This window comes from Planococcus citri, chromosome 1 (genome assembly GCF_950023065.1).
Source record: "Planococcus citri chromosome 1, ihPlaCitr1.1, whole genome shotgun sequence".
Classification (NCBI taxonomy): domain Eukaryota; kingdom Metazoa; phylum Arthropoda; class Insecta; order Hemiptera; family Pseudococcidae; genus Planococcus; species Planococcus citri.
In genome coordinates this window covers 87,589,087-87,616,826 of record NC_088677.1, presented here as the reverse complement: position 1 = coordinate 87,616,826, position 27,740 = coordinate 87,589,087, and the positions used below count along the sequence as shown (strand labels likewise).

At 35.6% G+C, this 27,740-nt stretch overlaps 1 protein-coding gene and 1 long non-coding RNA gene across 2 annotated transcripts in view; one reads left to right on the top strand and one right to left on the bottom strand.

Moving 5' to 3' along the window:
- Nucleotides 1-27,740, bottom strand: part of LOC135839807 (uncharacterized) — a 91,243-nt gene that overhangs the window by 19,592 nt on the left and 43,911 nt on the right. The window contains exon 2 of the long non-coding RNA XR_010557647.1: nucleotides 27,613-27,691. This is a non-coding gene — a long non-coding RNA (uncharacterized LOC135839807). The remainder of the gene's footprint in view (nucleotides 1-27,612; nucleotides 27,692-27,740) is intronic.
- The window catches only part of LOC135839797 (homeobox protein Nkx-2.1), a 60,071-nt gene continuing 54,047 nt past the window's right edge, over nucleotides 21,717-27,740 (top strand). Inside the window, exon 1 of the mRNA XM_065356009.1 lies at nucleotides 21,717-22,164. Coding sequence (XP_065212081.1) covers nucleotides 21,837-22,164 — 328 coding nt within the window. The 5' untranslated portion in view covers nucleotides 21,717-21,836. The remainder of the gene's footprint in view (nucleotides 22,165-27,740) is intronic.

Below are 27,740 nucleotides of genomic sequence, written 5' to 3'. Positions count from 1 at the left end.
AATTTGCCCAATGGATTTGGAAAGCTAAAATTTACTTTAGGTCTACTGCCTGAAACGTAAGACCTTCGACCTGACAACATATTTTGGGATTTCGGTTCGAGGAGTTGATACGATAAATTGAGGCTATACTGTACAAAAAAATATTTTTTTGAGTCCGAAGTGTAGCTTTCAAAAAAAAAAAAAAAAAGAATTTTCAGACATTGCTCCAGAAACTCTATAAAACACTAAAATACATATTTTCTTTATCAAGAATAAACGCATGAGAAATCAACCCAAATCCAATAATTCAGATCTTATTCCTCAGATCTGTCAAGTCAAATCACAACCCTTGCAATAAATTAAATATTCGAGAAAATATTGGAAAAGTTGGACCTAAGTAAGCACATACAATATATAAGAGGGGCAACATTAGCGCTAATAACAACCCTCACAATACTTGAAAACTCGATCAGCAAAAAGCAAACGACCACCTAAATACTTCACCCTTCGTTCATGCGTAGACTAACTACACAGCACACAAAGATCGCTACATTCGATGATTCGAATAATCAAGCTCGACTACGTACGCATTGTAAAGGTCGACGATCATATAAACAATTGGAGAATTACCCTTCGACAATATCGTAGTAGTACTAGTATAGACCTAATACGTTATTAAATACCAGTCACCCTACATAATCCTCTCTTCCTCTGTATAATCTCGCTGTGGGTTAAAAATAATATAATATGGAGGTATTACAGGCGTTAGATTAGGCAACTTATGGAACATTATTTTATGTACTATATATAAGCCTATGTGGGGCGAATAAACGTGGTAGGTATCTATTAAAATATTGCATACCAATGTTTTCTTATACGAATTCTGATCCAAATCGATGCGAAAAAATTACCACACTCGATAATCGAAAAAAAAAAGTCACCGAGAAACAGATAACTACCTATACGAGTACTCGTGTAACACATTGAACGATAAATGATGAGATGATGATGAAGATGAATAGCACACATATATTCTAGAGGAGTTGTATGTATAGTTGTACAGTAAAGAGAGGAGAAAAAAAACAAACTCGAGTAAAAGAAGTACACCATATCACTGTACTATGGTATGGTACTCGTATATGAGGAGCTATAAAAGAGAGAATGATTAGAGCGAGAGAAAAAGAGAGAAACGTACTCGTATCTCTCGTGCTGTATAGTATCACTCGATGAAAAGATACACTGAAAGGTTACGTATACTTGAATTAATGTAAAGGTGTAATCCTGTAATAATGCGTGCACTTAATTTCGATTATTTATAAACTATTAAATACGACTATATACTAGTACTATACGCGGACTGGTTATGGTTAAGGGTAGCAAGAGGTAGGTATAAAGAGGGAAACGAATTCGAGTATGTATTTAAGATGTAAACCGAGTGTTCTTCAATGTAGAGCGTACACAGAGTGTTCTTCAATCTAGTACTGTTCTGGTAAAATAAGAAACATTTAAGAGCACGAGCGGGGCGCTAATACATTCGCATTTATTCGACGGCTAAAACTTTTATTTGCAGGGCTTCTCATATTTTTCGTGTTGAAATTTTACCTCGGGTACATGCGCATTCGTATCTACGATATCTAATACCTTTGCGGTGATTATAGATGATTTCCATTTTTTTTTGTACGTTCAGCCGGTATCAATTTACATTGAATTTTCGATGGCTGAAAAAATTAAAGTTCAGAGTTTTTCTTTATGGTGTTCAGAGATTATTCTATAAGGATTTTTTGGGGCTACAAGACCTCCTTATTTATCCAACTCTGCCCAATTTTCTTAACCCCTCCCCCCAACCCCTTTATTTGAGAGATGAGAAATGAAAAACTCACACTATAAGAATTCCATTGCGAAAATCGAAACAAAACGATTAAAATGCCAAAATCGTGGGCACAGCTCATTCTTGATTACCAGTTCAAAATTTAGGAAAATGTTCAAAGTTTGAAAAAATTTTGTTAACTGCTTAAAATAGTTTCCAAAATATCAAAAACTTAATTAAAATTTGAAACGATTCAAATTTTTGAACAATTATTCCAAATTTGAGGGGAAAAACGAAAATTTTCTCGAAATGTGAAAAAATTGAGTAGATAAAACTTTGAAATATTATTCGAAATTTCAAAAAAAAGCTTTCAAAACTTTGAAAAATTGTTCAAATTTTGAAAGAAAACGATCATACATCAGAAAAAAGTTCATATAAGTTGGAAAAAAATCCCCCAAAACTCGTAACAATTGCTCGTAATCAATCATATTCGAAACAAAAAAAAATAAATTTTAGTCCCTAAAACAGACTTCAGGATCAAAAATCGATTGATCGAATTCCAAAAATCGATTCGTTTGCGATTTTCGATCTCATTATATGATCAAACATAATATTCAAAATTAAGAATGATTTTCAGTCTCGAAATTCAAAAATTGACTTCCTCACTAAAAATCGATTATGATGAAAAATCGATTGGTTGAACCCAGAAAATCGATTATTTCGCCATTTCTGGTCCCTTATGATCAATCATATTCGAAACGAAAAAAACAATTTTAGCCCCCAAAACAAACTTCAGGATCAAAAATCGATTTATCGAATTCCAAAAATCAAAATTCACTTTCTCATTAAAAATCGATTATTATGAAAAATCGATTGATCGAACCCCGAAAATCGATTATTTTGCGATTTCTGACCCAATATGATCGATCATTTATTCGAAACGAAAAAATCAATTTTAGATCGCAAAACAAATGTCAGGATAAAAAATCGATTTATCGAATTCCAAAAAATCGATTTATCAAATTCCAAAAATCGATTTATCGAATTCCAAATTTGATTTGTTTACGATTTTCGATCTCATATGATCAAACACGATCAAAATTAAAAACATCTAGATAATGAAAATTCAAAAATAGACCTTCCCATCAAAAATCGATCATGATGAAAAATCGATTGGTTGAACCTCAAAAATCGATTAATTCGCGATTTCTGACCCCCATTTAGTTTGGAGCGATTTTTTTTTGTAAGATTTGATTATTTTCTTGAAGTATTTTGAACCATTTAAAATCTCGTATACCTAAACATTTTTTTCTCCATGTTCTGAACATTTTTTTGAAATACATTGAACCAATTTTCAACATTTTGGATCATTTTTTTTTTAGAACTTTGAACAATTTTACCAAAACTATAGGAAAATTGTTGGCCATTCCAAACAACTTTTCCCGATATTGAAATTATTTTCCAAATGAATTTTTAGAGCTACAATGTCCTGTAAAGGACAAGGAACCACGACGACGACGACACCTTAGAATAATCCCGGATGGTGTTTCAATGTATTTTTGAAAAGGAAAAGACCAGATACTTCTTCCTCACAATATTTGTCCAGAATCCTCTCAAAATTATAGGTACTTACCGATTTATTTCCCTGTAAAATTTTGAAATCTTGCCCACTTTGATAAAATCAAAATATAAGATTGATTTTTCGAGGGGGATAGGGGTACGGGAGCTACATTGCAAGAATGATAACTTGGGACGAAAAAGGTCAAAATAAATTTGAAAAGTGCATTTTTGGGGGGGAAAACAGAGAAATTCAGAAAATAGAAATAATTACCAAAAAATCTTAATCAAAAGAAGTAAAAATCTGCAAAAAAATGTTGGAAATTTTTCATGCTGGGCCAGAATACTTTTGATACTTGCCATTTTTTCAAGAAAAAAAAACCTCGTCGGCCCCTTTCCTCTCTTATGCAGAGGCCTTCAAGATGGGTGGAAAAAAACATCATCCATATTTATATTCAACTATTTTAAAAACTTTAGAATGCCAATTCCGCTTTGGCAACATCCTGGGGCGGAAAAAGAGAGGTAGAGAGGGGAGTGGGAATGATCAAAACTATTGAATTAGGGCTTGTCTAATGAAAATAGCCCAAATCTAAGCATTATAATATTTTATAAAACATACGAATTTCTAGTTTTTTTATTCTTTCTATTCTTTTTTCGGGGGGGGGGGGGAGGCGGTCAAGTTCCAATTTTTCATGACTGTGAGGGAGGGGGAGAGGAGATCGAAACTATTAAATAGTGTTTTTCCAATGAAAATGAATCAAATCCCATACAATGATGATGAAGTAAAAAAACATGAGAATTTCAAATTTTTTGATTTCTTTCTATTGTGAGCTTGGGAAGTTGCCAAGAAAACAAAAAATTCCAGTAGAAACAATAAAAACTACGTACAAGCAAAAGAATAAAGTTGGAAAGTGCACAGATCAATTTGTTTATAATCAGTTTATGCATAGAGCAAAAATATCCTTTGGCTTTGATATTATTCATCACTTAAATTTGGCCAGTTTGTTAGTTGTTTTCTTAAATTTTTTCGCCTCAGTGGTCCTCTACTCCTCGAAAATATTTTTGCAGCGTTTCGCAGATAATTGAGAGTAGTTTCAAAACAGTTTGCCAAAAATGTCAAAAGTTTGAAGTTGAGATTTGTTGAAAGCTTCATTTTAAAAGATGCCAAATTGAAATTTTAAAATTTGACCAAAAAAAAAACAGAAGACATAAGTACATTTTTGTGATATTTACGACTTGATGAACTTTTCTTGGTGAGTAACTTGGATCAGAAAAATGAGTCAATATTCGAGTTCAACGCTCTTGAAAACGTACGTATGAAGCGATATATCACATCGTGAACAGTTTAGACTTACTTGTGAACGTTTTTTTTGGGGGGGGGAGCGATTCAAAAATATCGAAAAACGTTCATAAAAACAGAAAAAGGCTAAAGACTTCGGAGGGAAAATGAAATTTGACAGTAAAAGCTTTTACGAGTAAGTATTTGCAAAAAAAAGGACTTGTTTTTGGCAAACTTTGAAACAAAAAGAGGGCTTAATTTTAGCCAGAAAAAGCAAAAGTCAATGCTTTTTGGACGTTTTGGCAAAACGACCATTTGACTAGAATTTTGACGAAAAAACATTGCAACTTCGTCAACTCGCCAAAAATTGACTCTTTCTGACAGTTTTGGGTCATTCCATGTCAACTCAACCAACGTTTTTGGGTCATATCCTTCGATTTCGCTCAAATTTTTTTTACAATATCTACCCACCCAGTAAGTAAGTAAGAAAGCCGCAATCAGTTTGGTGCCAGCCCCCTCAGAGGGTGAGTGGGGGGGGGCTTCCATTATTTTCACATTGTCTCGAGGTACTCAACTTCAGCAGCCCATTCCTCCAAAACTATGATACCTAGATCAAAACTGATTTCAAAGTTCCAAAGGGCCTTGGATTTTGAACTTTTTAAGTATTTTGAAATTTTCAAAAGTTGAAAGTTGAACTTTCAATTTGAAAGTTCAAATTTCAAAATGACGCTGTAAGTGGGAGATACCATTTAAAATTTTGAAAAAATTTCCATAGATGTACTTTTTGATGTTTTTTTGAAATATTCAAGTTTGAAGATGGGATCTCTTAATGGAGAGAGAGCACCCCCACCCCCAATTTTGGGCGAAACTTTCGAATGAAAATCTGGGGCATGTGACATATCGAATTCTATGTTTTTGGGGGCGCTGAACACGAGTATGACGTCAGATTTTTGATAAGACCTCATCCACGGCCCCCAGTACCTCCCCAAAGGGAGTAAAAGTTCAAAAAAGTGTTTTGTTCGTGCGACACATTGAATAATATGTTTTTGGTGACGCTGAACACGAATATGATGTCAGGTTTTTGATTGGACCCGTCCACGGCCCCCAGCACCTCCCCCAAGGGGGTAACCCAAAAAAAATAGTAACATTCGTGTAACACATGAAATAGTATGTTTTCGATAGCGCTAAACACGAATGTAGTCATAGTTTTTCAAATCGACCTCACCCATGGCCCCCAGAACCTCCCTCAATAGGTCAAAGTCCAATAAAATTGTTGGGGGCCGTGGATGAGGTCCAATCAAAAATCTGACGTCATATTCGTGTTCAGCGTCACCAAAAACATATTATTCCATGTGTCGCACCAACAAAACACTTTATTGAACTTTTACCCCCTTTGGGGAGGTGCTTGGGGCCGTGGATAGGGCCCTATCAAAAATCTAACGTCATATTCGTGTTCAGCGTTGCCGAAAACATACATTTCGATATATCACATGCCCCAGATTTTCTTTCGAAAGTTTTACCCAAAATTGGGGGTGGGGGTGCTCCCCCTCTGTCAAGAGTTTCATCTCGAAACCTAAATATTTCAAAAAAGTATCAAAATGTACATCTTTGGAAATTTTTTCAAAATTTTAAATCGTAGCTCCCACTTACAGCGCCATTTTGAAATTTTAACTTTCAAATTGAAAGTTCAACTTTCAACTTTTGAAAATTTCAAAATACTTGAAAAGTTCAAAATTCAATGCCCTTTTGAACTGTGAAATTAGTTTTGATCTAGGTATCATAGTTTTTGAGGAATGGGCTGCTGAAGTTGAGTACCTCGAGACAATGTGAAAATAATGGAAACCCCCCACCCACCCTCTGAGGGGGCTGGCACCAAACTGATTGCGGCTTTCTTACTTACTGGGTGGGTAGATATTGTAAAAAAAATTTGAGCAAAATCGAAACACATGACTTTCAAAATCACCTTTTTTTGGTTGAGTTGACATGGAATGACCCTTTTGACAAAAACAGGATCGTACCTAAATCGACACTTCTTGGCTCTATTTTGCCAAAAATTGGCGTTTTTTGGAATTTTTTCTCTCAAAAATTAATTATTTTTGACTTGAGCGATTTTGACAAAAAAAAAAAAAAAAAAAAAACGTTATGAGCAAGTTTGTCAAAAAACAGGATTTTCGTTTGGAAAAAAAAGAAGACTTTGTGAACAGATAATGCGGAAATCAGAAATCAGAAACTTGCTGAATGGAAGAGGGGGGAGGGTAGAGAGGGTGTCTCACCCCCTCCTCCTCCCCGTCCACCTCCCCCCGTCCGTCCCAGACAGAAAAACGTTAGAAAAAAATTGAGAATTTTTGGGTTAAATTGGGTAGAAAAAGTTGAGAAACTTGAGAGTAGTTGGAAAAAATTTAAGTAAGTTTTAAAACAATTCAAAAAATTACCAGAAACTATGGATTTTTAGATATAAAATAATCATTTTCGAAATTTCAACATTTTTGTTTCCAATTCCCCTTGCAATTTCAGTCTTACACCCCCCCCCCGCACATCACTTCGTTTCGCCTCGGGCGAAAAAGGAAGGGGCACAAAAAATTATGGACTCGCAACTTTCGCAACTTAGCGTGCCCCCCCCCCCCACGTGTCAGATTGTAAACAACGTAAAAATGTACCCTCTCGCATTTTTTTTTCAAATTTGCAAGTTAATAGTTTCAAAATTTGGCAAGCTTTTGTAAATCCAGCTTTCAAAAAAGGCTTAATCCATGAACTTTTGGAATTTTCGACAAATATACCTAACAATAGGAAACTTTTTTGACTTTTTTTGTACCTATTTGGGTTGAAAATGGGCTTAATCGATAGTTTAGACTCTAAAACAAAAAACACAGCGAGTTTTTCAAAGAGTACTTTTTGTGATCAGGAGAGACAGTCAAAGTTGCGAAAATGACCGTTTTTGCTCTACTTCAAGAGTTCGTAGCGACATCCGTATTGTTTTGCGAAAAAAACCGAGGTCATTTTCGAACTCTACGCACTTTTTTAAGCAAACTACTTTCTCCGATTTTTGATTTTCGTAGTTTCAAGCGCATAAGGCTAATTTTTCTAAATACGAAAAATTCAATTTGAACTTCCGGGGGAACACAGTTCTGCTCCACCATTACATGGTGGAGTAACGCCAGCGTCGCGCGCTCCGAGTTTTGAAATATTTGTACAAATAAAAATCATCCTTATGCGTTTGAAACTTCAAAAATCAAAAATCGGGGAAAGTAGTTTACTTAAAAAAGTGCGTAGAATCCGAAAATGACCTTGGTTTTTTTCGCAAAACAATACCGATGTCGCTAAACGGCCATTTTTGCAACTTTGATCATCTCTCCTGACCGTAAAAACAATTCAAATTGAAATCCCCACTCTGTTTTTTGTTTTAGGGTCTAAGGTATCGATTAACCGATTTTCAACCCGAATACAAATATGCAGTTGCCTTGTGTTATTCGCCAAATCCCCCCCTCCCCCAAAAAAAGAAATTGATCCATGCCACAATTGCAACCCACCCCCTCCCCCTGATATATTTTTATCCTATTCAAACACACCCACGCACAAATCCACTATATTAACCGCATAATACAAGTTAACAACTTGGCCAGATTTGACACGATGAGAGGCGACGTCGAGCAGAGCAGACAAAACAAAATATCATACACACAGCTACGAGTATATATACTCGTAACCGCACGTTGAGAAGTTCTGCACTCTTCGGAAGCATAAACCGTTGGTCAAGAGCAATTAACCCATCCGAGAGCTATCATCGTCCAAGTACACTCTTATCATCATTCTTCTCTATGGCATTTTTCATCCCGCGTGTTTATATCAGAAATATAAACCTTTCAATTGGGCTCATTATATAATTGAACGGTTCGTTGATGGTTTATACGCGCGTGAAGAATGGTGCAGGGTTAGCGGAGGGGGAGGGGTGAGGGGGGTGTGAGGGAGGACAAGGGCAGCGAGCAATCGACGATGAGTTGAAAGTATGTATCGAAAAAAAAAATGCAACGTTGCCAAAGGTGTTGACTTTCTCTCTTTTAATACACATACTTACTCGTATCAGGCTTATATGTATGATGTAGGCAGCTATGAGCCTCGTTTATATACGTAATTTTTGTACGTATTAGGCTGATTAATTTATATCCAGCTTTATCTACTTTTACAATGAGCTGGTAGGTGTATTGATTTCAAAAGCTTGCAAAATCTAAAGGTACGTACGCTTTTTATTATCAAAGTGAGTGCGAAACTTACAAAAAAAAGAAGAAAAGATGTTTTATTAGTTTTCGTATAATTTTCGAGTTAGCTCGACAACAACACAACGTAGCAGCTCAGCCAACATGGAGAAAGTTTGTCAGAGGAGGGAAGGAGAGGAGACCCATGCGACAAAAAATATCGTATTACAAAGACTATGTAACGACGATGCAGTGTGAGGGGCTAGGGGCAGGGGCGAGGGCGAAATATGGAATAAATTAATTCGACGTATAATACGCGAAACTCGGAGGGCGTTTCGGTTCGAGTTTAAAATAAAAGAGCATATTCTAAAAAGACCTCTGCAACGCATAGCTAAGTATACATATAGAGTATAACTTTAAAAAAGGATACCTTCTCGCTCGAACATAGTACAGCATACATATAAGAGAGAACAGAAGGGAATTTTTACACAGCCAAAATTATTTATCGCGAAGTATGTATAAGAAAAGAAAGGCGCTCGACAGCGTTGGTAAAAGTGAAAAAGCGAGACGAAGAGAGCTGGTGCAGGGGGGCAGCTTGGAGAGTGAGATGGAGCGATGAAAGCTCGGCAACATCGCGCCCGGCGACCCCCATAGAATTCTAAAGGCGTGTATCGTGAAAGTTATTTGGGACCAAACTCTATACACTGAAAGAGGTTACACCAAAACCCGGTTTACGCGAAAAAAACAGGGAGACTGCTTCCCTCTTTCCGCACCAGGCGTGTGACGTCACTTGGAAGAAGATTCTACATTATTACGAAATGATGGTCGCGTGATTTTTTAATGGGTTTTCAATTTTTTTGGCAAAACGAAGGGGTTTGGGTGAATTTTTATGAGAACATAATTTGAAGATATTAAAATTTACTATCGATTGGTATAAATTTCATCTGATTTTGTGCAATAATGATGATTTTACAGATATTTTCATTTCCGAATTCTTACTGTATGAGAAGTTTTTATTGAAAGTAAACAAAATTTTCGGTGAACACAAGTGTTTTAAGATACCAAAATGTTAGGAATTTTGTGATCATCAGTATAGAATTGTTTATCTCCCAAAAAATTCTCCGAAAAAGAATCGTACACCCCGCCCTTATCAGGGGAAAGAATGTAAATATTTTAGTAATAAAATGTTGTGATATCATTTTGAAAACCGCCCCCTAAAGTTCAACCAAATTTTTAAGGCTTTTCCTCCGAAGTCAAGATTATAAGTTAATTTTGAAACACCTTCTTTTTAACATAATTTTAAATCAAAATAAGCTTTCAATTATTATATCAATATAAAACTATTAAGTGTGTAGGTTCAACAACAAAAATTAAAAAAAAAAAAAAAAAAAAAAAGTAGGACAGACACAGAGTTTGAAGAAGCTTGGTAATCTAATCTGAATGTTGAACTGTGTCTACCCCAATTTTTTTAGAAGTTTTTTTGTTGTTGAACCCACACATTTGATAATTTTGTACTAATAATTAGTCTAAAAAAAATTTGGGCGGACACCGTGCAACGTTCAGGTTAGATTAACCAGCTTCTTCGAACTCTGTGTCCGCCCAAATTTTTTTTAGACTAATTATTAGTACAAAATTATCAAATGTGTGGGTTCAACAACAAAAAAACTTCTAAAAAAATTGGGGTAGACACAGTTCAACATTCAGATTAGATTACCAAGCTTCTTCAAACTCTGTGTCTGTCCTACTTTTTTTTTTTTTTTTTTTTTTTTAATTTTTGTTGTTGAACCTACACACTTAATAGTTTTATATTGATATAATAATTGAAAGCTTATTTTGATTTAAAATTATGTTAAAAAGAAGGTGTTTCAAAATTAACTTATAATCTTGACTTCGGAGGAAAAGCCTTAAAAATTTGGTTGAACTTTAGGGGGCGGTTTTCAAAATGATATCACAACATTTTATTACTAAAATATTTACATTCTTTCCCCTGATAAGGGCGGGGTGTACGATTCTTTTTCGGAGAATTTTTTGGGGGATATCAGTTGTTTTTCTTACGTAGTGACAGAATTTTGACAATTTATGATTTTTTTTGTTTCCAAAAGACAGACGAGTTCAATATCTCGAAATACCAAGAAGTTGTCATTTTTTCAAAATTTTGACATGCTAGAAATTAGTTACATTATTTTCTTAATTCATAAAAGTTGGACAAAATATTGGCAATATGTATTGAAAAATTTCAAATTTCAAATTCATTAAGCTTTAAAATACAATGAAACTTGAAATTCTTTCAACATTTCAACAAATGCAGCTAGTTGGAAAGCCGAATTTGATTCTACAAACTAATTTGAGCACACTATTAAGTCAACTGCTAGTGGATTTCAAGCCGTTTTGGAGCCTCAAGCGACTTTTTGAAAATTACTGGAGCCGTCCACGCATTTTCAATGCTCGAAATTTTCATAAAATTTTATCAATTAAGAGTAGGAAATTCGAAATTCAGGCTCAATTCCAACTTTAGCACAACATTAAGTTGGCTGATAGTGGGTTCAAGTTATTTTGAAGCCTCCAGGGACTTTTTGAAAATTCTTGGAGCCTCCAGCAGATTTTTAAAACATGAAATTGCAACAGAATTCCACCTTTCTCACTCCATTCAATAGAGTGTTATAAAAATTTATGTTTCAAAAATCTCCTGGAGGCTCCAGGTATTTTCAAAAAGTCGCTAGAGGCTCCAAAATCATTTGAATCCACCTAAAGCCGACTTGATAGAGAAGTGCAGATTTAATTTCGACTTTCAAACTCCACTTGATGAAATTTAGAGGGAATTTCAAGTTTCAAAAATCTGCTGGGGGCTTCAGTAATTTTCAAAAAGTTGCTGGAGGGTCCAAAACGACTTGAAATCCAACTGCAGTCAACTTCATAGGGTATTTCAAATTGGCTTGCAGAATAAATTTCGACTTTCCAACTGCATTTTCAAGTTTCAAAAATGTGCTGGAAGCTCCAAGAATGTTTAAAAATTTGCTGGATATTACTCAAATAATTTTGCAGGAAATTAATTGTATTTAATGAAATCATGAAACGAATAAATTCGATTTCTTGTAGGCTAAATTTGAATTAAGATTACGCAAAATTTTGAGTGAACGAATAGGTATTTTAATGAACCAAAATTTTCAGAGTTTTATCCATTGTTTTATCTCCTTTCGGATTGTTTTTTTTTTCGAAAGCACCACTGCTAGCATTTATTGTTCAAATCTTATCGAAGCCCAAAGTTGTGAAAAAGTGCCATGCGCAGTAAAAATTCAACTTCAAACTAAAATTGCACAAAATTTTCAGTGAATGCGTCGTATTTTAATAAAACCAAAATGTTCAGAACTGTATCCTCTTCAAAATGGGTTTTCATCCATTTTGCTAGTGTTTATGTTTACCATTCAAATAATATGTACTTACTAAAGCTTTGTTAGGTACTAACTTCACTATAGTAATTCTACTTCAATGAGTATTGAGTTGTGATTTTTACCACACATGGCTACTTTTCACCACTCTGAGTCGTAACTTTTGAACAGTAAACGCTATTGTTTTGTGTAAAAACCCATCTGAATTCTCTGAAAGAGGATGAAATTTTTAAATTTTAGTTCAATAAAATCCGCATTTATTCACTGAAAATGTTGAGAAATTTAGTTTGAAGTTGAATTTTTACTGAGCACAACAATTTCTTACAACTTTGAGTTTGAAGTTTTGAACAGAAACGCTGGTGCTTTCGGCAAAAAAAAATAAATAAAAGGATAAAATTTCGAACATTTTTCGTTTATTAAACTAGGTACTTATTATATTACCAATGTTTGCTAAAAATTTTGTGTAATTTCAATTTAAATTTGGCATACAAAAAAAAATCGCAATTACTGTATGAAATTGAGAAATGATTGTACCCATTGAAAGGAAATTCCATCCTCTTGAATTTATGACTAGATAAAAATTTCCCCAATCTCCTTCAGTTCCATAAAAAATGGAAAAAAATGCATAGTACAGTCATTTTAAATTTTTTATTCGGACTAAATCCTACAAAAGGTTTTTTTGCGGGATACTGTAGTGGAAGGGGTCCTATTTAACATACTAAAAGTCCCACCCCGTACCCCACGTGCGTCGCGTGCTAGAGCGTGAAAAGTGTCCCGCCGCGGCGTTTTTTGCGATTTTCTCGCGAGGGTTTGATTTTACGTCGAAAATGGCTTTATTTTTGTGTTCTACGTCAAATTTCCGATCTATTGATATATCAACTGCCCTTCTACCCCCAAGGGGGGTGGGACCAGAACCATTCAAATGAGAGGGGTTTTCTAAAAAAAACAAAAAAGCTATCGGCGCATATGGGGGATGAAATGGTCCCGGAGAGTGTTCGAGTTGATACCAGCATGGAAGGTGGGTACCATCGAGAAACTTCCGCGTGAAAAATTTCAGATCCACGCCCCCTCCCCTTTTTGGGGAGCCCCCCTTTTCTGTAATTTCAATAACACTTTTCTCAGCCCCATTTCGACCGATTTTGAAAATTTTTCAGTATGTTATGTATATCCTTAGTAAGTATCCCCACAAAAATTTTCAACCACCTCCCCTCATATTTACCCCTCAAAATGGCGTTTTTTTATATTTTTTATGCCTATTAACAATCAATATTGCGAGGTAAAATTTTGGAAACACGTTTTTTGGATGTATTTTCGGCCCCCAAACATCATATACTGTTTTAGAAATTTTTGCTTTGGTGCGCCGGGGTGAAAAATTAGATGAATGTGTTTTAGGGGGGTAGGGGGTGAAATGGGAATTTTGAAAAAAATAACTATTAACGAGTAGGGTATCGTTTTCATATGATTCGATACCGCTGAGAACGAATATGACTTCAGATTTTCTGCTACGCTCACCTAGCCCCCTCCAGAGCCCCCCAGCCCCCCCAATTTTCACTATTTTGGAAATAAAGTTATTTTGATGAAATTGGTGTCGTTTTCATATGATTCGATACCACCGAGCACGAATATGACTTCGAATTTTCTGCTACACTCTCCTAGCCCACTCCAGAGCCCCTCAGCCCCCTCAATTTTCATTATTTTGGAAATAAAGTCATTTTCATATTTTGATTATCTCGCGAAATATCGCGTTTTTCGACAAAGTTGTTATTCAAAAAATGTTCTCTGCGTATGTCGTGTTTGATGGGTACGAAGAAGTTTGTACCAAAGATGCTGAAAGAAGACGTCGTTATCGAAATACTGTCGAAATTGATATTTTGGATGAAATGATCCTGATCTCAACGACACAAGAAAATTTTCTATCCAACGCCAAAAATAAAACCAAATTTATTCAATTTTTAAAACGGAGTTTGAGTAATGCAGGCTTCACCATTATGATAGCTGAAGGTGATGCTGACGCTGATATTGTTCGTTTAAGTAGTGAATTATCAGGCAATGGCAACCACAAAACTGTCATTGTTGGCGAAGATGTCGATCTCATGGTGCTAATGTGTGGAATTGGTTCTACTCGTGATTCTTTATATTTTTTCAAGCCTAAAAAAGGGAGAATTCCTGCTAAGATTTATTCGTTACAAGAAAACAAGAAATTCAAAGATTTTATCCTGTTATTACACAGCTTCAGCGGATGCGATACAACTTCTGCGCCATTTGGAAAAGGGAAAAGCACCTTTGTTAAAATTATGAATGAAATTCAAAATTTAGCACCCATCTTCAACAAATCGAATGCTTCACCTGATGAAATATTTCAAGCTGGGTGTTCATTATTTCTCAAATTGTACGGAGCAACAAATTCTGATCAATCACTTAATAATTTCCGACTTCGATGTTTCTCAAAAAACATACAGAAAAATCGAGTGAATCTGGCCTCTTTACCACCCACCGAAGAAGCTGCACGGCAGCACTCGTATAGATGTTATCATCAGATACAGCTGTGGAAAGGCAATGTACTTCCCCCGGAAAATTGGGGATGGAAAATCGAGGATGGGCACTTAAATCCGAATCAAACGCTGATGGCTCCAGCACCAGATCAACTACTAAAAATTATTTCGTGCAAATGTAAAAAAGGCTGTACGTCGGCGTGCACATGTCGAAAATATGGTAAATGCTCATATGTACTTATTCATTTTTAGTAAAATTAGAATTTCTTTCAAGTAGGTACCTACTCAGCGCTCACCTTCTCCTCAACTTCTTTTGAACCATTACAGAATTATTAGTAGATAAATAGCTAGGTTGCTAGGTATGTAATGTGTTCTTGTACGCTTACAGGTTTGAAATGTTCAAAGTTATGTACCAATTGTTTAGGGGAAGCATGCCTTAACGCCGTTTTTGATTTCATTATTATATACACTTATTCTACAGGTTTCATTTAATTGTAACATCCTTCTAGTGAGTGTGACCTTGAAAAACTTCACTCTGATGTAACTATTTTAAAGATAGTGAAAATTGAGGTCGGGCTGACTGCTGAGGGCTGTGGAGAGAGCTAGGTGAGTGTAGCAGAAAATTCGAAGTCATATTCGTGCTCGGTGGTATCGAATCATATGAAAACGACACAAATTTCATCAAAATAACTTTATTTCCAAAATAGTGAAAATTGAGGGGGGCTGGGGGGCTCTGGAGGGGGCTAGGTGAGCGTAGCAGAAAATCTGAAGTCATATTCGTTCTCAGCGGTATCGAATCATATGAAAACGATACCCTACTCGTTAATAGTTATTTTTTTCAAAATTCCCATTTCACCCCCTACCCCCCTAAAACACATTCATCTAATTTTTCACCCCGGCGCACCAAAGCAAAAATTTCTAAAACAGTATATGATGTTTGGGGGCCGAAAATACATCCAAAAAACGTGTTTCCAAAATTTTACCTCGCAATATTGATTGTTAATAGGCATAAAAAATATAAAAAAACGCCATTTTGAGGGGTAAATATGAGGGGAGGGGGTTGAAAATTTTTGTGGGGATACTTACTAAGGATATACATAACATACTGAAAAATTTTCAAAATCGGTCGAAATGGGGCTGAGAAAAGTGTTATTGAAATTACAGAAAAGGGGGGCTCCCCAAAAAGGGGAGGGGGCGTGGATCTGAAATTTTTCACGCGGAAGTTTCTCGATGGTACCCACCTTCCATGCTGGTATCAACTCGAACACTCTCCGGGACCATTTCATCCCCCATATGCGCCGATAGCTTTTTTGTTTTTTTTAGAAAACCCCTCTCATTTGAATGGTTCTGGTCCCACCCCCCTTGGGGGTAGAAGGGCAGTTGATATATCAATAGATCGGAAATTTGACGTAGAACACAAAAATAAAGCCATTTTCGACGTAAAATCAAACCCTCGCGAGAAAATCGCAAAAAACGCCGCGGCGGGACACTTTTCACGCTCTAGCACGCGACGCACGTGGGGTACGGGGTGGGACTTTCAGTATGTTAAATAGGACCCCTTCCACTACAGTATCCCGCAAAAAAACCTTTTGTAGGATTTAGTCCGAATAAATCTTCCCATATCATCTAAAATTCCTGTACTAGCATTAAGTAATTATTCATCAATAACAGCAAGGTGAAAATATGGAAACGTCTATTTGGCCAAAACGTAAATTTGTCTATTAAAAAATACTCAAAAGAAAATATTGAGCATTAAAAAAAAATTGAAAAAAATATCAGGGTTGGGCGGGATTCGAACTGGGGACCTCCGGCATGGCGATCCGACGCATAACGCATGCAGCCTCGCGGCTGCTCTGAAGTTAGGGCCACTTCAACACATTACTGCTGCGCTGAACAGCAAAACGTGCATGGGAATACGCATGCTTTCGAATTTAACGGTTCTTTCTTTTTGTATAAATTTAGCCAAAGCTACAGAGCTTAATCGGAAACTAAATGAGTTGAAATTTTGAATATACATTCCTTAAACTTGAGAATAGTCGCTTTTACTAATGCCAAAGTTCAACTCGATTCCATTATTTTATATTTGCTTTTTGAACATGACTGAAATTGATAAAACAGCAAAACTTTGAAAAGCTCTAAAACCCTTCAAAATCATCGGATTGAATTGAAATTTTCACAGTTTATGTATTTCAACCCATAGATTCCGTTTTTGATATCAGTTTTAATTTTTTCAAAATTTTGAGGCCCCAAATGGGGGGGTGAAGGATCAAATTTCGAAATTTTCAAAATTTGATTCCAAAAGGTCAGAGCATTCAACGAGTAGAACTCAATTCCAAAATTTCATCAAAATTGGTTCTGCCGTTTTTTCAGTAGCCCTCTTGACCATTAAGAAGAATTTTACAAAAATTACAAAAAACTGCTTAACTCAAAGTCCGCCAATTTTTATCGTACAAACTTCGCTATGGTCTCAAAAGAAAGCGCTTAGAAAATTAGAAAGAATGGTACTTTCAATTTTTCAATTTGACAAACGCTGTCTCAGTAAAATGAGTTTGCGGCACACGCCAACAAAGACGAGTTCCTTTCAGAATATCAGTGTCAGCTCGTTCCGTTTTTTTTTTCGTTGTTTTCCTCTGTTCGTTTTCATTTATAATCGTCGTTTTCGTTTTATTTTTGGGAGGGGGCGGGGTGGGGTCACGAGCGTGACCCTGGATTCAAAACTATAGCTCTCATCGTTCAAAAGTAATGAAAGTTGAAAAATATGCCGTGCGCTTAAAATTCAACATTGAAATTTGAATTAAATTTACTCGAAATTTTTAATAAGCACGCAGATGTTTTAAAAGTTCAAAGTTGTAAAACATGTCGCGCGCAGTATACAAAATAAAATAATATTGCCTCTTTGATTTGAAATTTACTCAAGTCCGGCATATGACAATAGGAGTAATTGCACCCCCCCCCCGCCGATCATCCGGGACAACTTTTTTCTTAAAGGGTACATTCTAAGGAACATTTTAAAGCAAACTTGCCAAAAACAGTTGGCCTTACTTACAAAATGGCGACCATTTTGATTGACAGGTCAGCCGAAATCGCAGATTTTGCGTTTTAACATAGGACTTGCACAAACTTTTTCAAACATTACAAAGGTAGATCGAAAGATCATGCAAAAATTCATCACCTGTCAAAATTTCAAGTGCTAAAGTGCGTTTTTCGATTTTTGGTGAATTTTTGAAAATCCAATTTAGGCCAAAAATGAGGGAAAAAAATCAAAATTTTACCAAATTGACCAAGAAAGCTGAAATTCAGGATATACCCTATTTTCGACATGCCAAATCGATTGGAAACGGTTTCAAACCGTTTGGAGCAGTTTTGGAGCCTCCAGCAGATTTTTGAAACTCGAAATTCTCACAAAATTCCATCAAATTGGAGTTGTAAAGCTAAAATTTATTCTAAAAACTAATTTCAATACGCTACGAAGTACTGCAGATGAATTTCAAGTCCTTTTGGATCCTCCAGCGACTTTTTGAAAATTCCTGAAGCCTCCAGCAGATTTTTGAAACATCAGAGATGGAAAGCTGAAATTTACTCTACACTCCAATTTTAATACCCTCTGAAGACGACTTCTGGTGGATTTCAAGTCATTTTAGAGCCTCCAACGACTTTTTTGAAAATTACTGGAGCCTCCAGTAGATTTTTGAAACTTTACATTTTCACGAAATTTCATAAAACTAAGATGGAGAGTCGAAATTCATTCTGCAAACTAATTTCAATGCGCTACGAAGTACTGCTGGTGAATTTCAAGTCGTTTTGGAGCCTCCAGCAACTTTTTGAAAGGTTGTATGACGTTTTTTTGGAAAACTGAAATTTCCTAAAAGTAGCTGGAATCTTCAAAACCATTTGAAACCACCATGTAGGCTGCGAAGTAAATTTCAGCTTACCAACTCCATTTGATAAATTAATGTTGGGGAGATTTCAAGTTTCAAAAATCTATTGGAGGATCCAGTAATTTTCAAAAAAGTCGCTGGAGGCCCTAAAATGACTTGAACCCACCTGAAGTCGTCTTCAGAAGCTGTTAAAAATTGGAGTGTAGAGTAAATTTCAGCTTTCCATCTCCATTTGATGAAATTTTGTGAAAATTTAAAGTTTCAAAAATCTGCTGGAGGTTTCAGGAATTTTCAAAAAGTCGCTGAAGGATGCAAAACGACTTGAAATTCACCTGCAGTACTTCGTAGCGTATTGAAATTAGTTTTTAGAATAAATTTTAGCTTTACAACTCCAATTTGATGGAATTTTGTGGGAATTTCGAGTTTCAAAAATCTGCTGGAGGCTCCAGAACTGCTCCAAACGGGTTGAAACCGTTTCCAATCAATTTGACATGTCGAAAATAGGGTATATTCCAAATTTCAGCTTTCTTGGTCAATTTGGTAACATTTTGATTTTTTCCCTCATTTTGCCCTAAATTGCATTTTCAAAAATTCACCAAAAATCGAAAAACGCACTTTAGCACTTGAAATTTTGACAGGTGATAAATTGTTGCATGATGGGGGGGGGGGTGCAATTACTCCTATTGTCATATGCCGGACTATATATAGGTGGATAAGTACGGCGAATTTGGCCCCGAGAGCTTCAGGGTTGATATTTACATGGAAGGTGGGTACCCTTGAGCAGTGAGCACCTTCCGACAGAAAATTTTCAGACCCGCAGACCCACCCCCCGTTTGTGAAACACCCCCCTCCCCCTTTTCTGAAATTACGATGAAAAAAATTTTCTCAGCCCCGTGTGAACCGATTTTTTTGATTTTTTAGTATGTTGTAAAGATCCATAGGAGAGATTTTCAAAAAAATTTTCACCCCCCCCCCTTATTTTCCTTTCAAAATGGAGTTTTTTAGCTTTGTTTACCCGTTTTATGATTCGGCGCAAAAATGCCAATAGCATTTTCAAGTGTGTTTTTGACCCCTAAAAACATATTATTTAAAAAAAAAAAAAATTGAGCCGGACCGTGGTCAAAAATTGAAAAAACTTACAGAGGGGGTAAAAATGGATTCTGGTGTAAATTATTGTTTTTGGTAAACGAAGTGTCGTTTCCATATGAATCAAACCCCCCGAACACGAATATGACGTCCAATTTTATATTACCCTCATCCACACCCCTCCAGTGACTCTGCAACCACCTCAATTTTTACTATTTTAAAAGTTGAGTCATTTTCATAATGTTGGTGTCATTTTCATATGACTCAGACACCCCGAAGACGAATATGATGTCCAATTTTATGCTACCCTCATTCACACCCCTCCAGTGCCTCTGCCCCCTTCAGTTTTCACTATAGTAGGGTCATTTCATGTAAACTCAACCAACGTTTTTGAGTCATGTCTTTCAATTTCACTCAAATTTTTTTTACAATATATACCCACCCAGTAAGTAAGAACCCCGCAATTAGTTTGGTCCCAGCTCCCTCAGGGGGCCGGTGGGGGGACTCCATTATTTTCACATTGTCTCGAGGTACTCAACTTCAGCAGCCCATTCCTCCAAAACTATGATACTTTGATCAAAACTGATTTCACAGTTCAAAAGGGCATTGAATTTTAAGCATTTTGAAATTTTCAAAAGTTGTAAGTTTAACTTTCAAATTGAAAGTTCAAATTTCAAAATGGCGCTGTAAGTGGGAGCTACCATTTAAAATTTTGAAAAAATTTCCATAGATGTACCTTTTGATGCATTTTCGAAATATTCAAGTTTCAAGATGGGGTCTCTCGATGGTGAGGTAGCACCCCCACCCCAAATTTTGGGCGAAACTTTTGAAAGAAAATCTGGGGCATGTGACATATCGAATTCTATGTTTTTGGGGGCTCTGAACACGAGTATGATGTCAGATTTTTGATAAGACCTCATCCACGGCCCCCAGCACCTCCCCAAAGGGGGTAAAAGTTCAAAAAATTGTTTTGTTCGTGTCACACATGGAATTGTATGTTTTTGGTGACGCTGAACACAAATACGACGTTAGATTTTTGATTGGACCCTATCCACGATCCATTTTTACCCCATCTGTAAGTTTTTTTCAATTTTTGACCACGGCCCACCTCATATTTTTTTTTGAAAAAAATACATGTTTTTTAGGGGTCAAAAACACACTTAAAAATGCTATTCGCGTTTTTGTGCCGAATCATGGACCATGGTCATCGCTAAAACAGGCAAACGAAGCTAAAAAACGCCATTTTGAGGGGAAAATATTGGGGCAGGGGGCTAAAAATTTTTGTGGGGGTGCCTCTTATGGATGTTCACAACATACTAAAAAATCAGAAAAATCGGTTCGCATGGGGCTGAGAAAAAATTTTTTGTTGTAATTTCAGAAAAGGGGGGTTTCTCAAAAACGGGGGGGGGGTCTTGGGGTCTGAAACTTTCCTGACGGAAGGTACTCAAGGATACCCATCTTCCATCCAAATATCAACCCTGAAGCTTTCGGGGGCAATTTCGCCATACTTATTCACCTATATAGCCTTTTATAACATCTTTAAATTATGTTCTCATAAAAATTCACCCAAAAACCCCTTCGTTTTGCCAAAAAAAAAAAAAAATTGAAAAACGTAATTTCTGTCATACAAAAAGCGTTGCGGAACTGGCTTACCTACTTTTTAAGCTTCTTCCAGCAGATGACGTCACATCAGCCGATGGGCGAGTTCAAAAGTACCTACCTAAGCTTGTTTTCGGTGTAACCTCTTTCAGTGTATAGATGTTGATTTGGGATGACGAGGGTATGATGTGAGGCGGTGCCAGGCGATTCCGTTCGATAGTTTCGAGTGGCTGTTCACAATTGTCTCCGCCTTCTCACTCCATCGTCTATTACGGTATTGTTGGTTTTGGGGGTAAGATGGCGCAGCAACTGTGTGTGTGGTTGGACCAATGAGGTAGGGGTACGATGAAGGCGAAGAAGGCGAAATAACCGGCGAGTGGAGCGCATCGACAGTGTACACAGTAGTGCAATCTCGTTGTTGTGTGAAGTGTCGCGTGTCCAGCTTTTCGCTACGAACGTATATGTCACCCTGGCGCTTTCCGGGCACCCGGTGTCTTCGTCGTACCAATCGGTCAGCCCTGTGGTCGGCTTGCATCAAGATTCTCCGGATATTCTGCCGGAGCTCAATGGTGCCGACTTGGCCATGTCCTTGAGTCCTAAACAGCAGAATTCGCATACTACGCCGTTCTCCGTATCGGATATACTAAGCCCTATCGAAGAATCATATAGGAAATTAGAACTTTGCGGGCCCGCTTCGCCTTATAGAAGTAGCACCGGTGGTAGTAGTGTAGGTGGTAGCAGTACAAACGGTGCGCCGACTTCCGTCAGTCCAGCATCCATGGCCAATCCGTATATGCACGTGGCCGCCCAATTCCCGCCGCAGTATTGCAACGGGCCGCCGGATTTGTCTTACGGCAACAGCGCTGCCGGATGGTATAGCGCCTCTCCGGCCAATGATCCTAGATTCGCCAGTAAGTCATCCAATTCTCATTTACCTAGTATCATTGTACCTACTCGTAGCATATTTAAGAAGTGATACCAATTTCTGGTCCATCGTCGTGGGTGTATGGTGCCCAATGCCCATATAGGTGAATCGAAAATCCAGTGTTTCTACCTTAAACTGAGGTATCCCCCATTATTAGGGACTGCTGTCCTTATACCCAGCAATACTACGTACAATGAGGCCCCATTTTATGGCTCAAGTTCGAATGCTCACGTGCTCTGCCAGGTCTAGTGATCTTTTTTGCTGAGGATGTCGTGGAAATGTTCTATGAGCTCTGTTTCCTCAATCCCTAATCGTACGTTGACCTTAGGTTTAATTAAATCTTCCAAATTTATCACGTTTGAGACCTCCGCTATGCTGAGTTAACACCAAAGCATTAGTACATCTTCACTGATTTCAGAAGAATCAACCATCCTCAATTTACAATTAGGCTACCTCTAACTGATCTATACTCGTAACTCTGCAATTTGAACACATAAAAAATTGGTGATAAAAAATGAGTTCAAATGGAGCTGTTAGAAAGGCCATCGAGAGCTAATGCGGGCACAGTGCAATTAAGTATAAAATAGGTTTTTTCAAGCAATTTTGTAAATTATAAAAAAACAGAACTTTTATTCAGAAAACTTTACTTTTTAGGCAAGCAAGGTAAAAATCAATGCTTTTTGGACGTTTTGACAAAAAAAACACACACACACAAAAAAACATACATTTGATTAACAATTTTGGCAGAAAATACGACCATTTGACCATTTTATCAAAAAAAACTACATTCTGAGAATTTTAACGAAAAAACATTCAATTATGGTACCTACAACTTTTCATCAACTCGCCCAAAATTGACATTCTGACAATTTTGACAAAACCCCTAAATTTTTTGACATTTTAGCAAATATGTACAAGATTTTTTGGCAATCTTGGCAAGAGCAAGAGTGTTAGACAACGATGGCAAAAATTGGCCCTTTTTGACAATTTTACAAAAAATGACCAAATTTTTCCCAAAAATTAACACTTTGACTTGAACAAATTTGGCAACAAAAAAAAAATCAGATCCTCATAAGCAAGTTTGGCAACAAAAAAAAAAAAAAAAAAAAAAAAAACAGGATTTCGTTTGATAATTTTGGAACAATGGCCTAGGTCCTTACAGAATCTCAAATACTATCTTCTGGAATAGGTTGGATAGAGCCTGGAGCAAAACTTCTCCGATTTGAAAATTAATTTTCTAATTTTTTTTAGAATTCACAAAATTGTTTAGAAAAGTTTACTTTTGAATTGACATTCATAAAATTTCGCAATAACCACCTAAGATGGTCAAGATGGTCCGTAATAAGCTCTGACCAAAGAATGTTACAGGGGCTAAAATTCATTCTTGATCATTTCAGAAAGATCTGAAATTTCTGGAGATGGAGAAATCGCCGGAGGCCCCAAAAAGGTCAAGTTATAAGATTATTAACGAATCGAGACAAAAATTGAAACGGTCTGATGATTTTGACCAAAAAGGGGCATTTTTTTGACATTTTTGATAAAAACTGGCCCTTATTTCAACTACTTACTTTTCTAAAAATGGACAGTTTTCGACAATTGTACCAAAAATGGACGCTTCCGAGTACCTAGGTACTTACTTTAGTAAAGATTGACGCTTTTTGACACTTTTTCCCCCGAAAATTGACACTTTTTGACTTGACCAAATTTGGAAATTATATACCTAGCAAAAAAAAAAAAAAACAGATCCTTATAAGTAAGTTTGGCAAAAAACAAAACTTCGTTTGGAAATTTTGGAACAATGGCCTAGGTCGACGTAGAATCTCAAATACAATCATTTGGAACTGAATAATTTTTCCCAAAACAGGTTAGTTAGGGATTGGAGTTGGAGTCAGGGCTGTTGAAAGCCAAAATTATGGCTCGAAGCAATATAATTTGGCCACATATTTCTAGGGACAGAGGGCTCGAATAAAAATTTGCCAACTGATAAAAGGGGAAAATACCAATTTTGGATTTTTGGGGGCCAAATGATGATTGTTTAAATTTTAAAACAAGAAACAAATTGGCCCGAGCGAAGCAAGAACGAATGTTTTTAAAAATTTGTATTCTGAGAAAATTAAAAAATATAAGTATGATTTTTTATGCAAGGAGTTTTTATTTTGAGTTTCAAAATTTTATAATTTGAAAGATTTTTTTTTTAGAATGTTAATTTTGAAAAGAAAAGAAAAGAAGGCCGCGCGAAACGAAGGTAAAATTTTTCAAAAATTTGTATTTTGAGGGGAAAAACAGGTAGCTATTCTTTCATCAGAAGATTTCGAAAAATCGTTACTAAGAAGCTTTACAGTCGCTCAAACCTGCGTTGCGTTCAATCGGCTCAGAAATTCGGAAAAAGGAGACCTATTCGATTCAAACATCGAATTCTATTTCGGTTTGATTAGATTTTGATATCAAGTATTCATGAGCCAAACGCCAAACAGAAATTAAAAAAATTTGTCAAATTAAAAAAAAATAAATAAATTTAGCTCCTAAAATTCAACATTAGATACGATAGTGTTTCTTTCTCAACCCAAAATTTTTGAGGTTTGGAGCCATTTTCAAAAATTCTTTTCAAATGCTCCAAGATTTTCTCCAAGCTATATCATTTCAAGATTTTACAACCATTAAAATTCAACATTTTTTTGCTTTTTGAATTTTTTTTTCCAAAAAATTTTGGTTTCGCTTCGCTTGATCAGAAATCCTGCTTTCATTTACCTACCAAAAAATAATTGTAAATCTTGAACAGTTTTCGGAAAAATACCTACCTCAATTTCGACTTTCTCGTGCCTATAGAAAATATGTGTACTTAATCTTATTTTGATCCCTTTTTTGAAAAATGCAATGCACTTATTTTGCTATACATGTGATAAAGATGACTGTGCTTATTGCATTGATCTTTATCGCATATCGTAACTTTCTGACAAGAAAAAACAAATATGAGCCCAATTTTACTTTGCAATTTTGAGTAATTTTATGGGTATATTTTTGATGTTTTGAGAGAATAATATTATTTCGCCATATTTACGATTTACTTAAGTTACCTCAATTTCAGGCATACCTACCTAGTTACCTACCTACCTACCTACCTACCTACCTATGTTTAGAATTTTGACCAAAGTTCATTTTTACATATTCATTTTTTTTTTTTTTTTTTTTGAATGGAAGAACGACAAACAAGAAATTTTTTTAGGAAATTGAAAACAAAAATCAGAAAATGTCACCGAATTATTTTAAAGTTTTTTTTCAATTTTTCTTACGTTTGGGGTTATTGTAAATTTGAATTCGAAATTTTTCTAAAAATAAACATACCATGGTGTACTCTTTTGAATTTATAGGCAAAGACAATTTCATCAGGGGGGAGGGGTGTGACTGTTGAAGCGAAGAAGGAAGAGCAAAACTTTTCGATCTGTATATTATGTATTTTCAAAAAAATCGCCATTTTAGCCCCTGCACGCAAAATCAAAACCTCAATTCTTCTCAGAATTAGCTTTGTATTTAATTCAACGCCAAGTTTTGCAATTTTTTTCATTTTTTAATTTTTAAAAAAATTTTTTTTTGTTTCTTGTCTTGGAAAAAATTGATTTTTTTATGAAAGAAAATGAAACAGTTGCGGGTAATCTTCAAAGCGGAAAAAATCTGTGATTTTCTCGAAGCCAGGTACCTAAAGATGGAAATTTTACAATTTTTTATAGGCGTTGAAAAGAAATGAATTTTTCTAAAAAAAAAAAAAAAAAAAAAAGTAGGATTAAAGAAAACACGTTTTACACAGAAAAAAGTTTCAAAACTTTTTTTTCAGTTCTTTTTGTAGTTGTAGGCCTTACTATAGGTACCTATACTCACACTCAGACTGAATTTTTAAAAAAAATCGAGGACGCGAATGGGTAGATAATGGACTTTTGTACTTTGAAAGTAAAATAGAGCAAAGCGTCTTCAATTATTTTTTCTGCGTCACAAAAAAAATCAAAAAGTTATCCAAATAATTTCGGCAGCCAAATTTCATTACCTACCTATTCAATTCCGGTCCATAATTAATATCAAAATCGTGTAAAATTAGCACATAAAGCTGCATCTATTTTTTAATTTCGAGAAGGATATGGCAATTTTGAAACCGTTTTAAGGCTTTCAGCCATTTTTTTTTTTTTTTTTTTTGGTTGATTGAACTATACAAAAAGCATTTTTGGAATATAGCGTTTGCGTAAATCGAGCAGAGAGGATCATAAGAAGGAATAAAAAATTTTGAATTTAATTAAAGCTTTTTTAGCAAGAATTTTTGAAAAAAGTTAAACACCAATAAATGGTCTAGAATCATTCGCAATAACACAGTTCAACGTTTTGTAGACATTTTTACTATATTTACGAGTAGGTAGTTAGGTACTTAATGTCAAGATCGAAGCAAGTTTGCAGCTAATTTAAGTTATACACTAGGTATAAAAAATTTTGAAAATTTTCAGCAGAGATTTTTCATCCATTTCTCTCTTTTTTTTTGGAAGGAGGGAGGAGGAAACAATACCTCAAAAATTACGATTTTGTTATTTCACGAAGATAGGTATATTTTAGCCTATAGGTTAGAGATTCGACGAGAGAGAGACAAAATAACAATAATTTTTTCACAGAGATCAAACACCAAAGTTTGTACAAAACATTCACCGCACATTTTCCCGAGACCTTAAGTATTTTTAACCTCTTTCATGAGAATTTTCACCTCAACGTAGAAGAAATACGTAAAAAAAAATTGTCAAAAAATAGCCTCATTATTACATTAAATCATTACCAACACGAAAATGTAGTTGTAGGTGCTGTAATTCAAGTGCAATGTCACTCATTTCCGTCAAGACGAAAGACATCATAGACGACCGCAGGACGCATGCACATACTTTGTATTTTACTTATAGGCGTAACATTTGTGTGTTTTTGTATGATTTAAGAGTAATTGCTGCGAACGTTTATAAATCGTAATGATGTTCAAAAAGCAACGAGTTAAATCGCTGCTTTGCTTTAATTATGTTTCGTTTGTGAGACTCTCGTATAGGTTCCTTTCCTATTCGTATATCTAATATGTGTCTGCTGGTTTCAAGTACAAATTCAAGTATTATTTCTCACAGTACTACATATAAACTGTCGGCTGGAGTCAAAAAGGAAATTCTGATTCCTGCTGAAAGAGACGAATCGCTGGAAAATTTTATCTTTTAGTATACCTACCTATGATATATAATTTATTATTTCACCAAATGGTATGTAAGTACCTATTTTTTTTTTATCCTAAAACTGAATTATTTTTACAAGATTTTCGTCATAGCAATGATTAAGATTTGCAAAGCCCACAAATCCTTGTCAATTTAGGGACACAGTTTACTTATTACACACTTTTGATATTTGAAATGAAGTGGAAAAAATCACTGACCAATGTGCTCCTCTGAAAGGTTTCAAACTGCAACATCAGTAAAATTGTAGGCCTTCGTATACCTAGGTATTACATTAATCTGAAAAAAAAAAAAAAAAAAAAAAAACATATAAATCAATATTCTCATC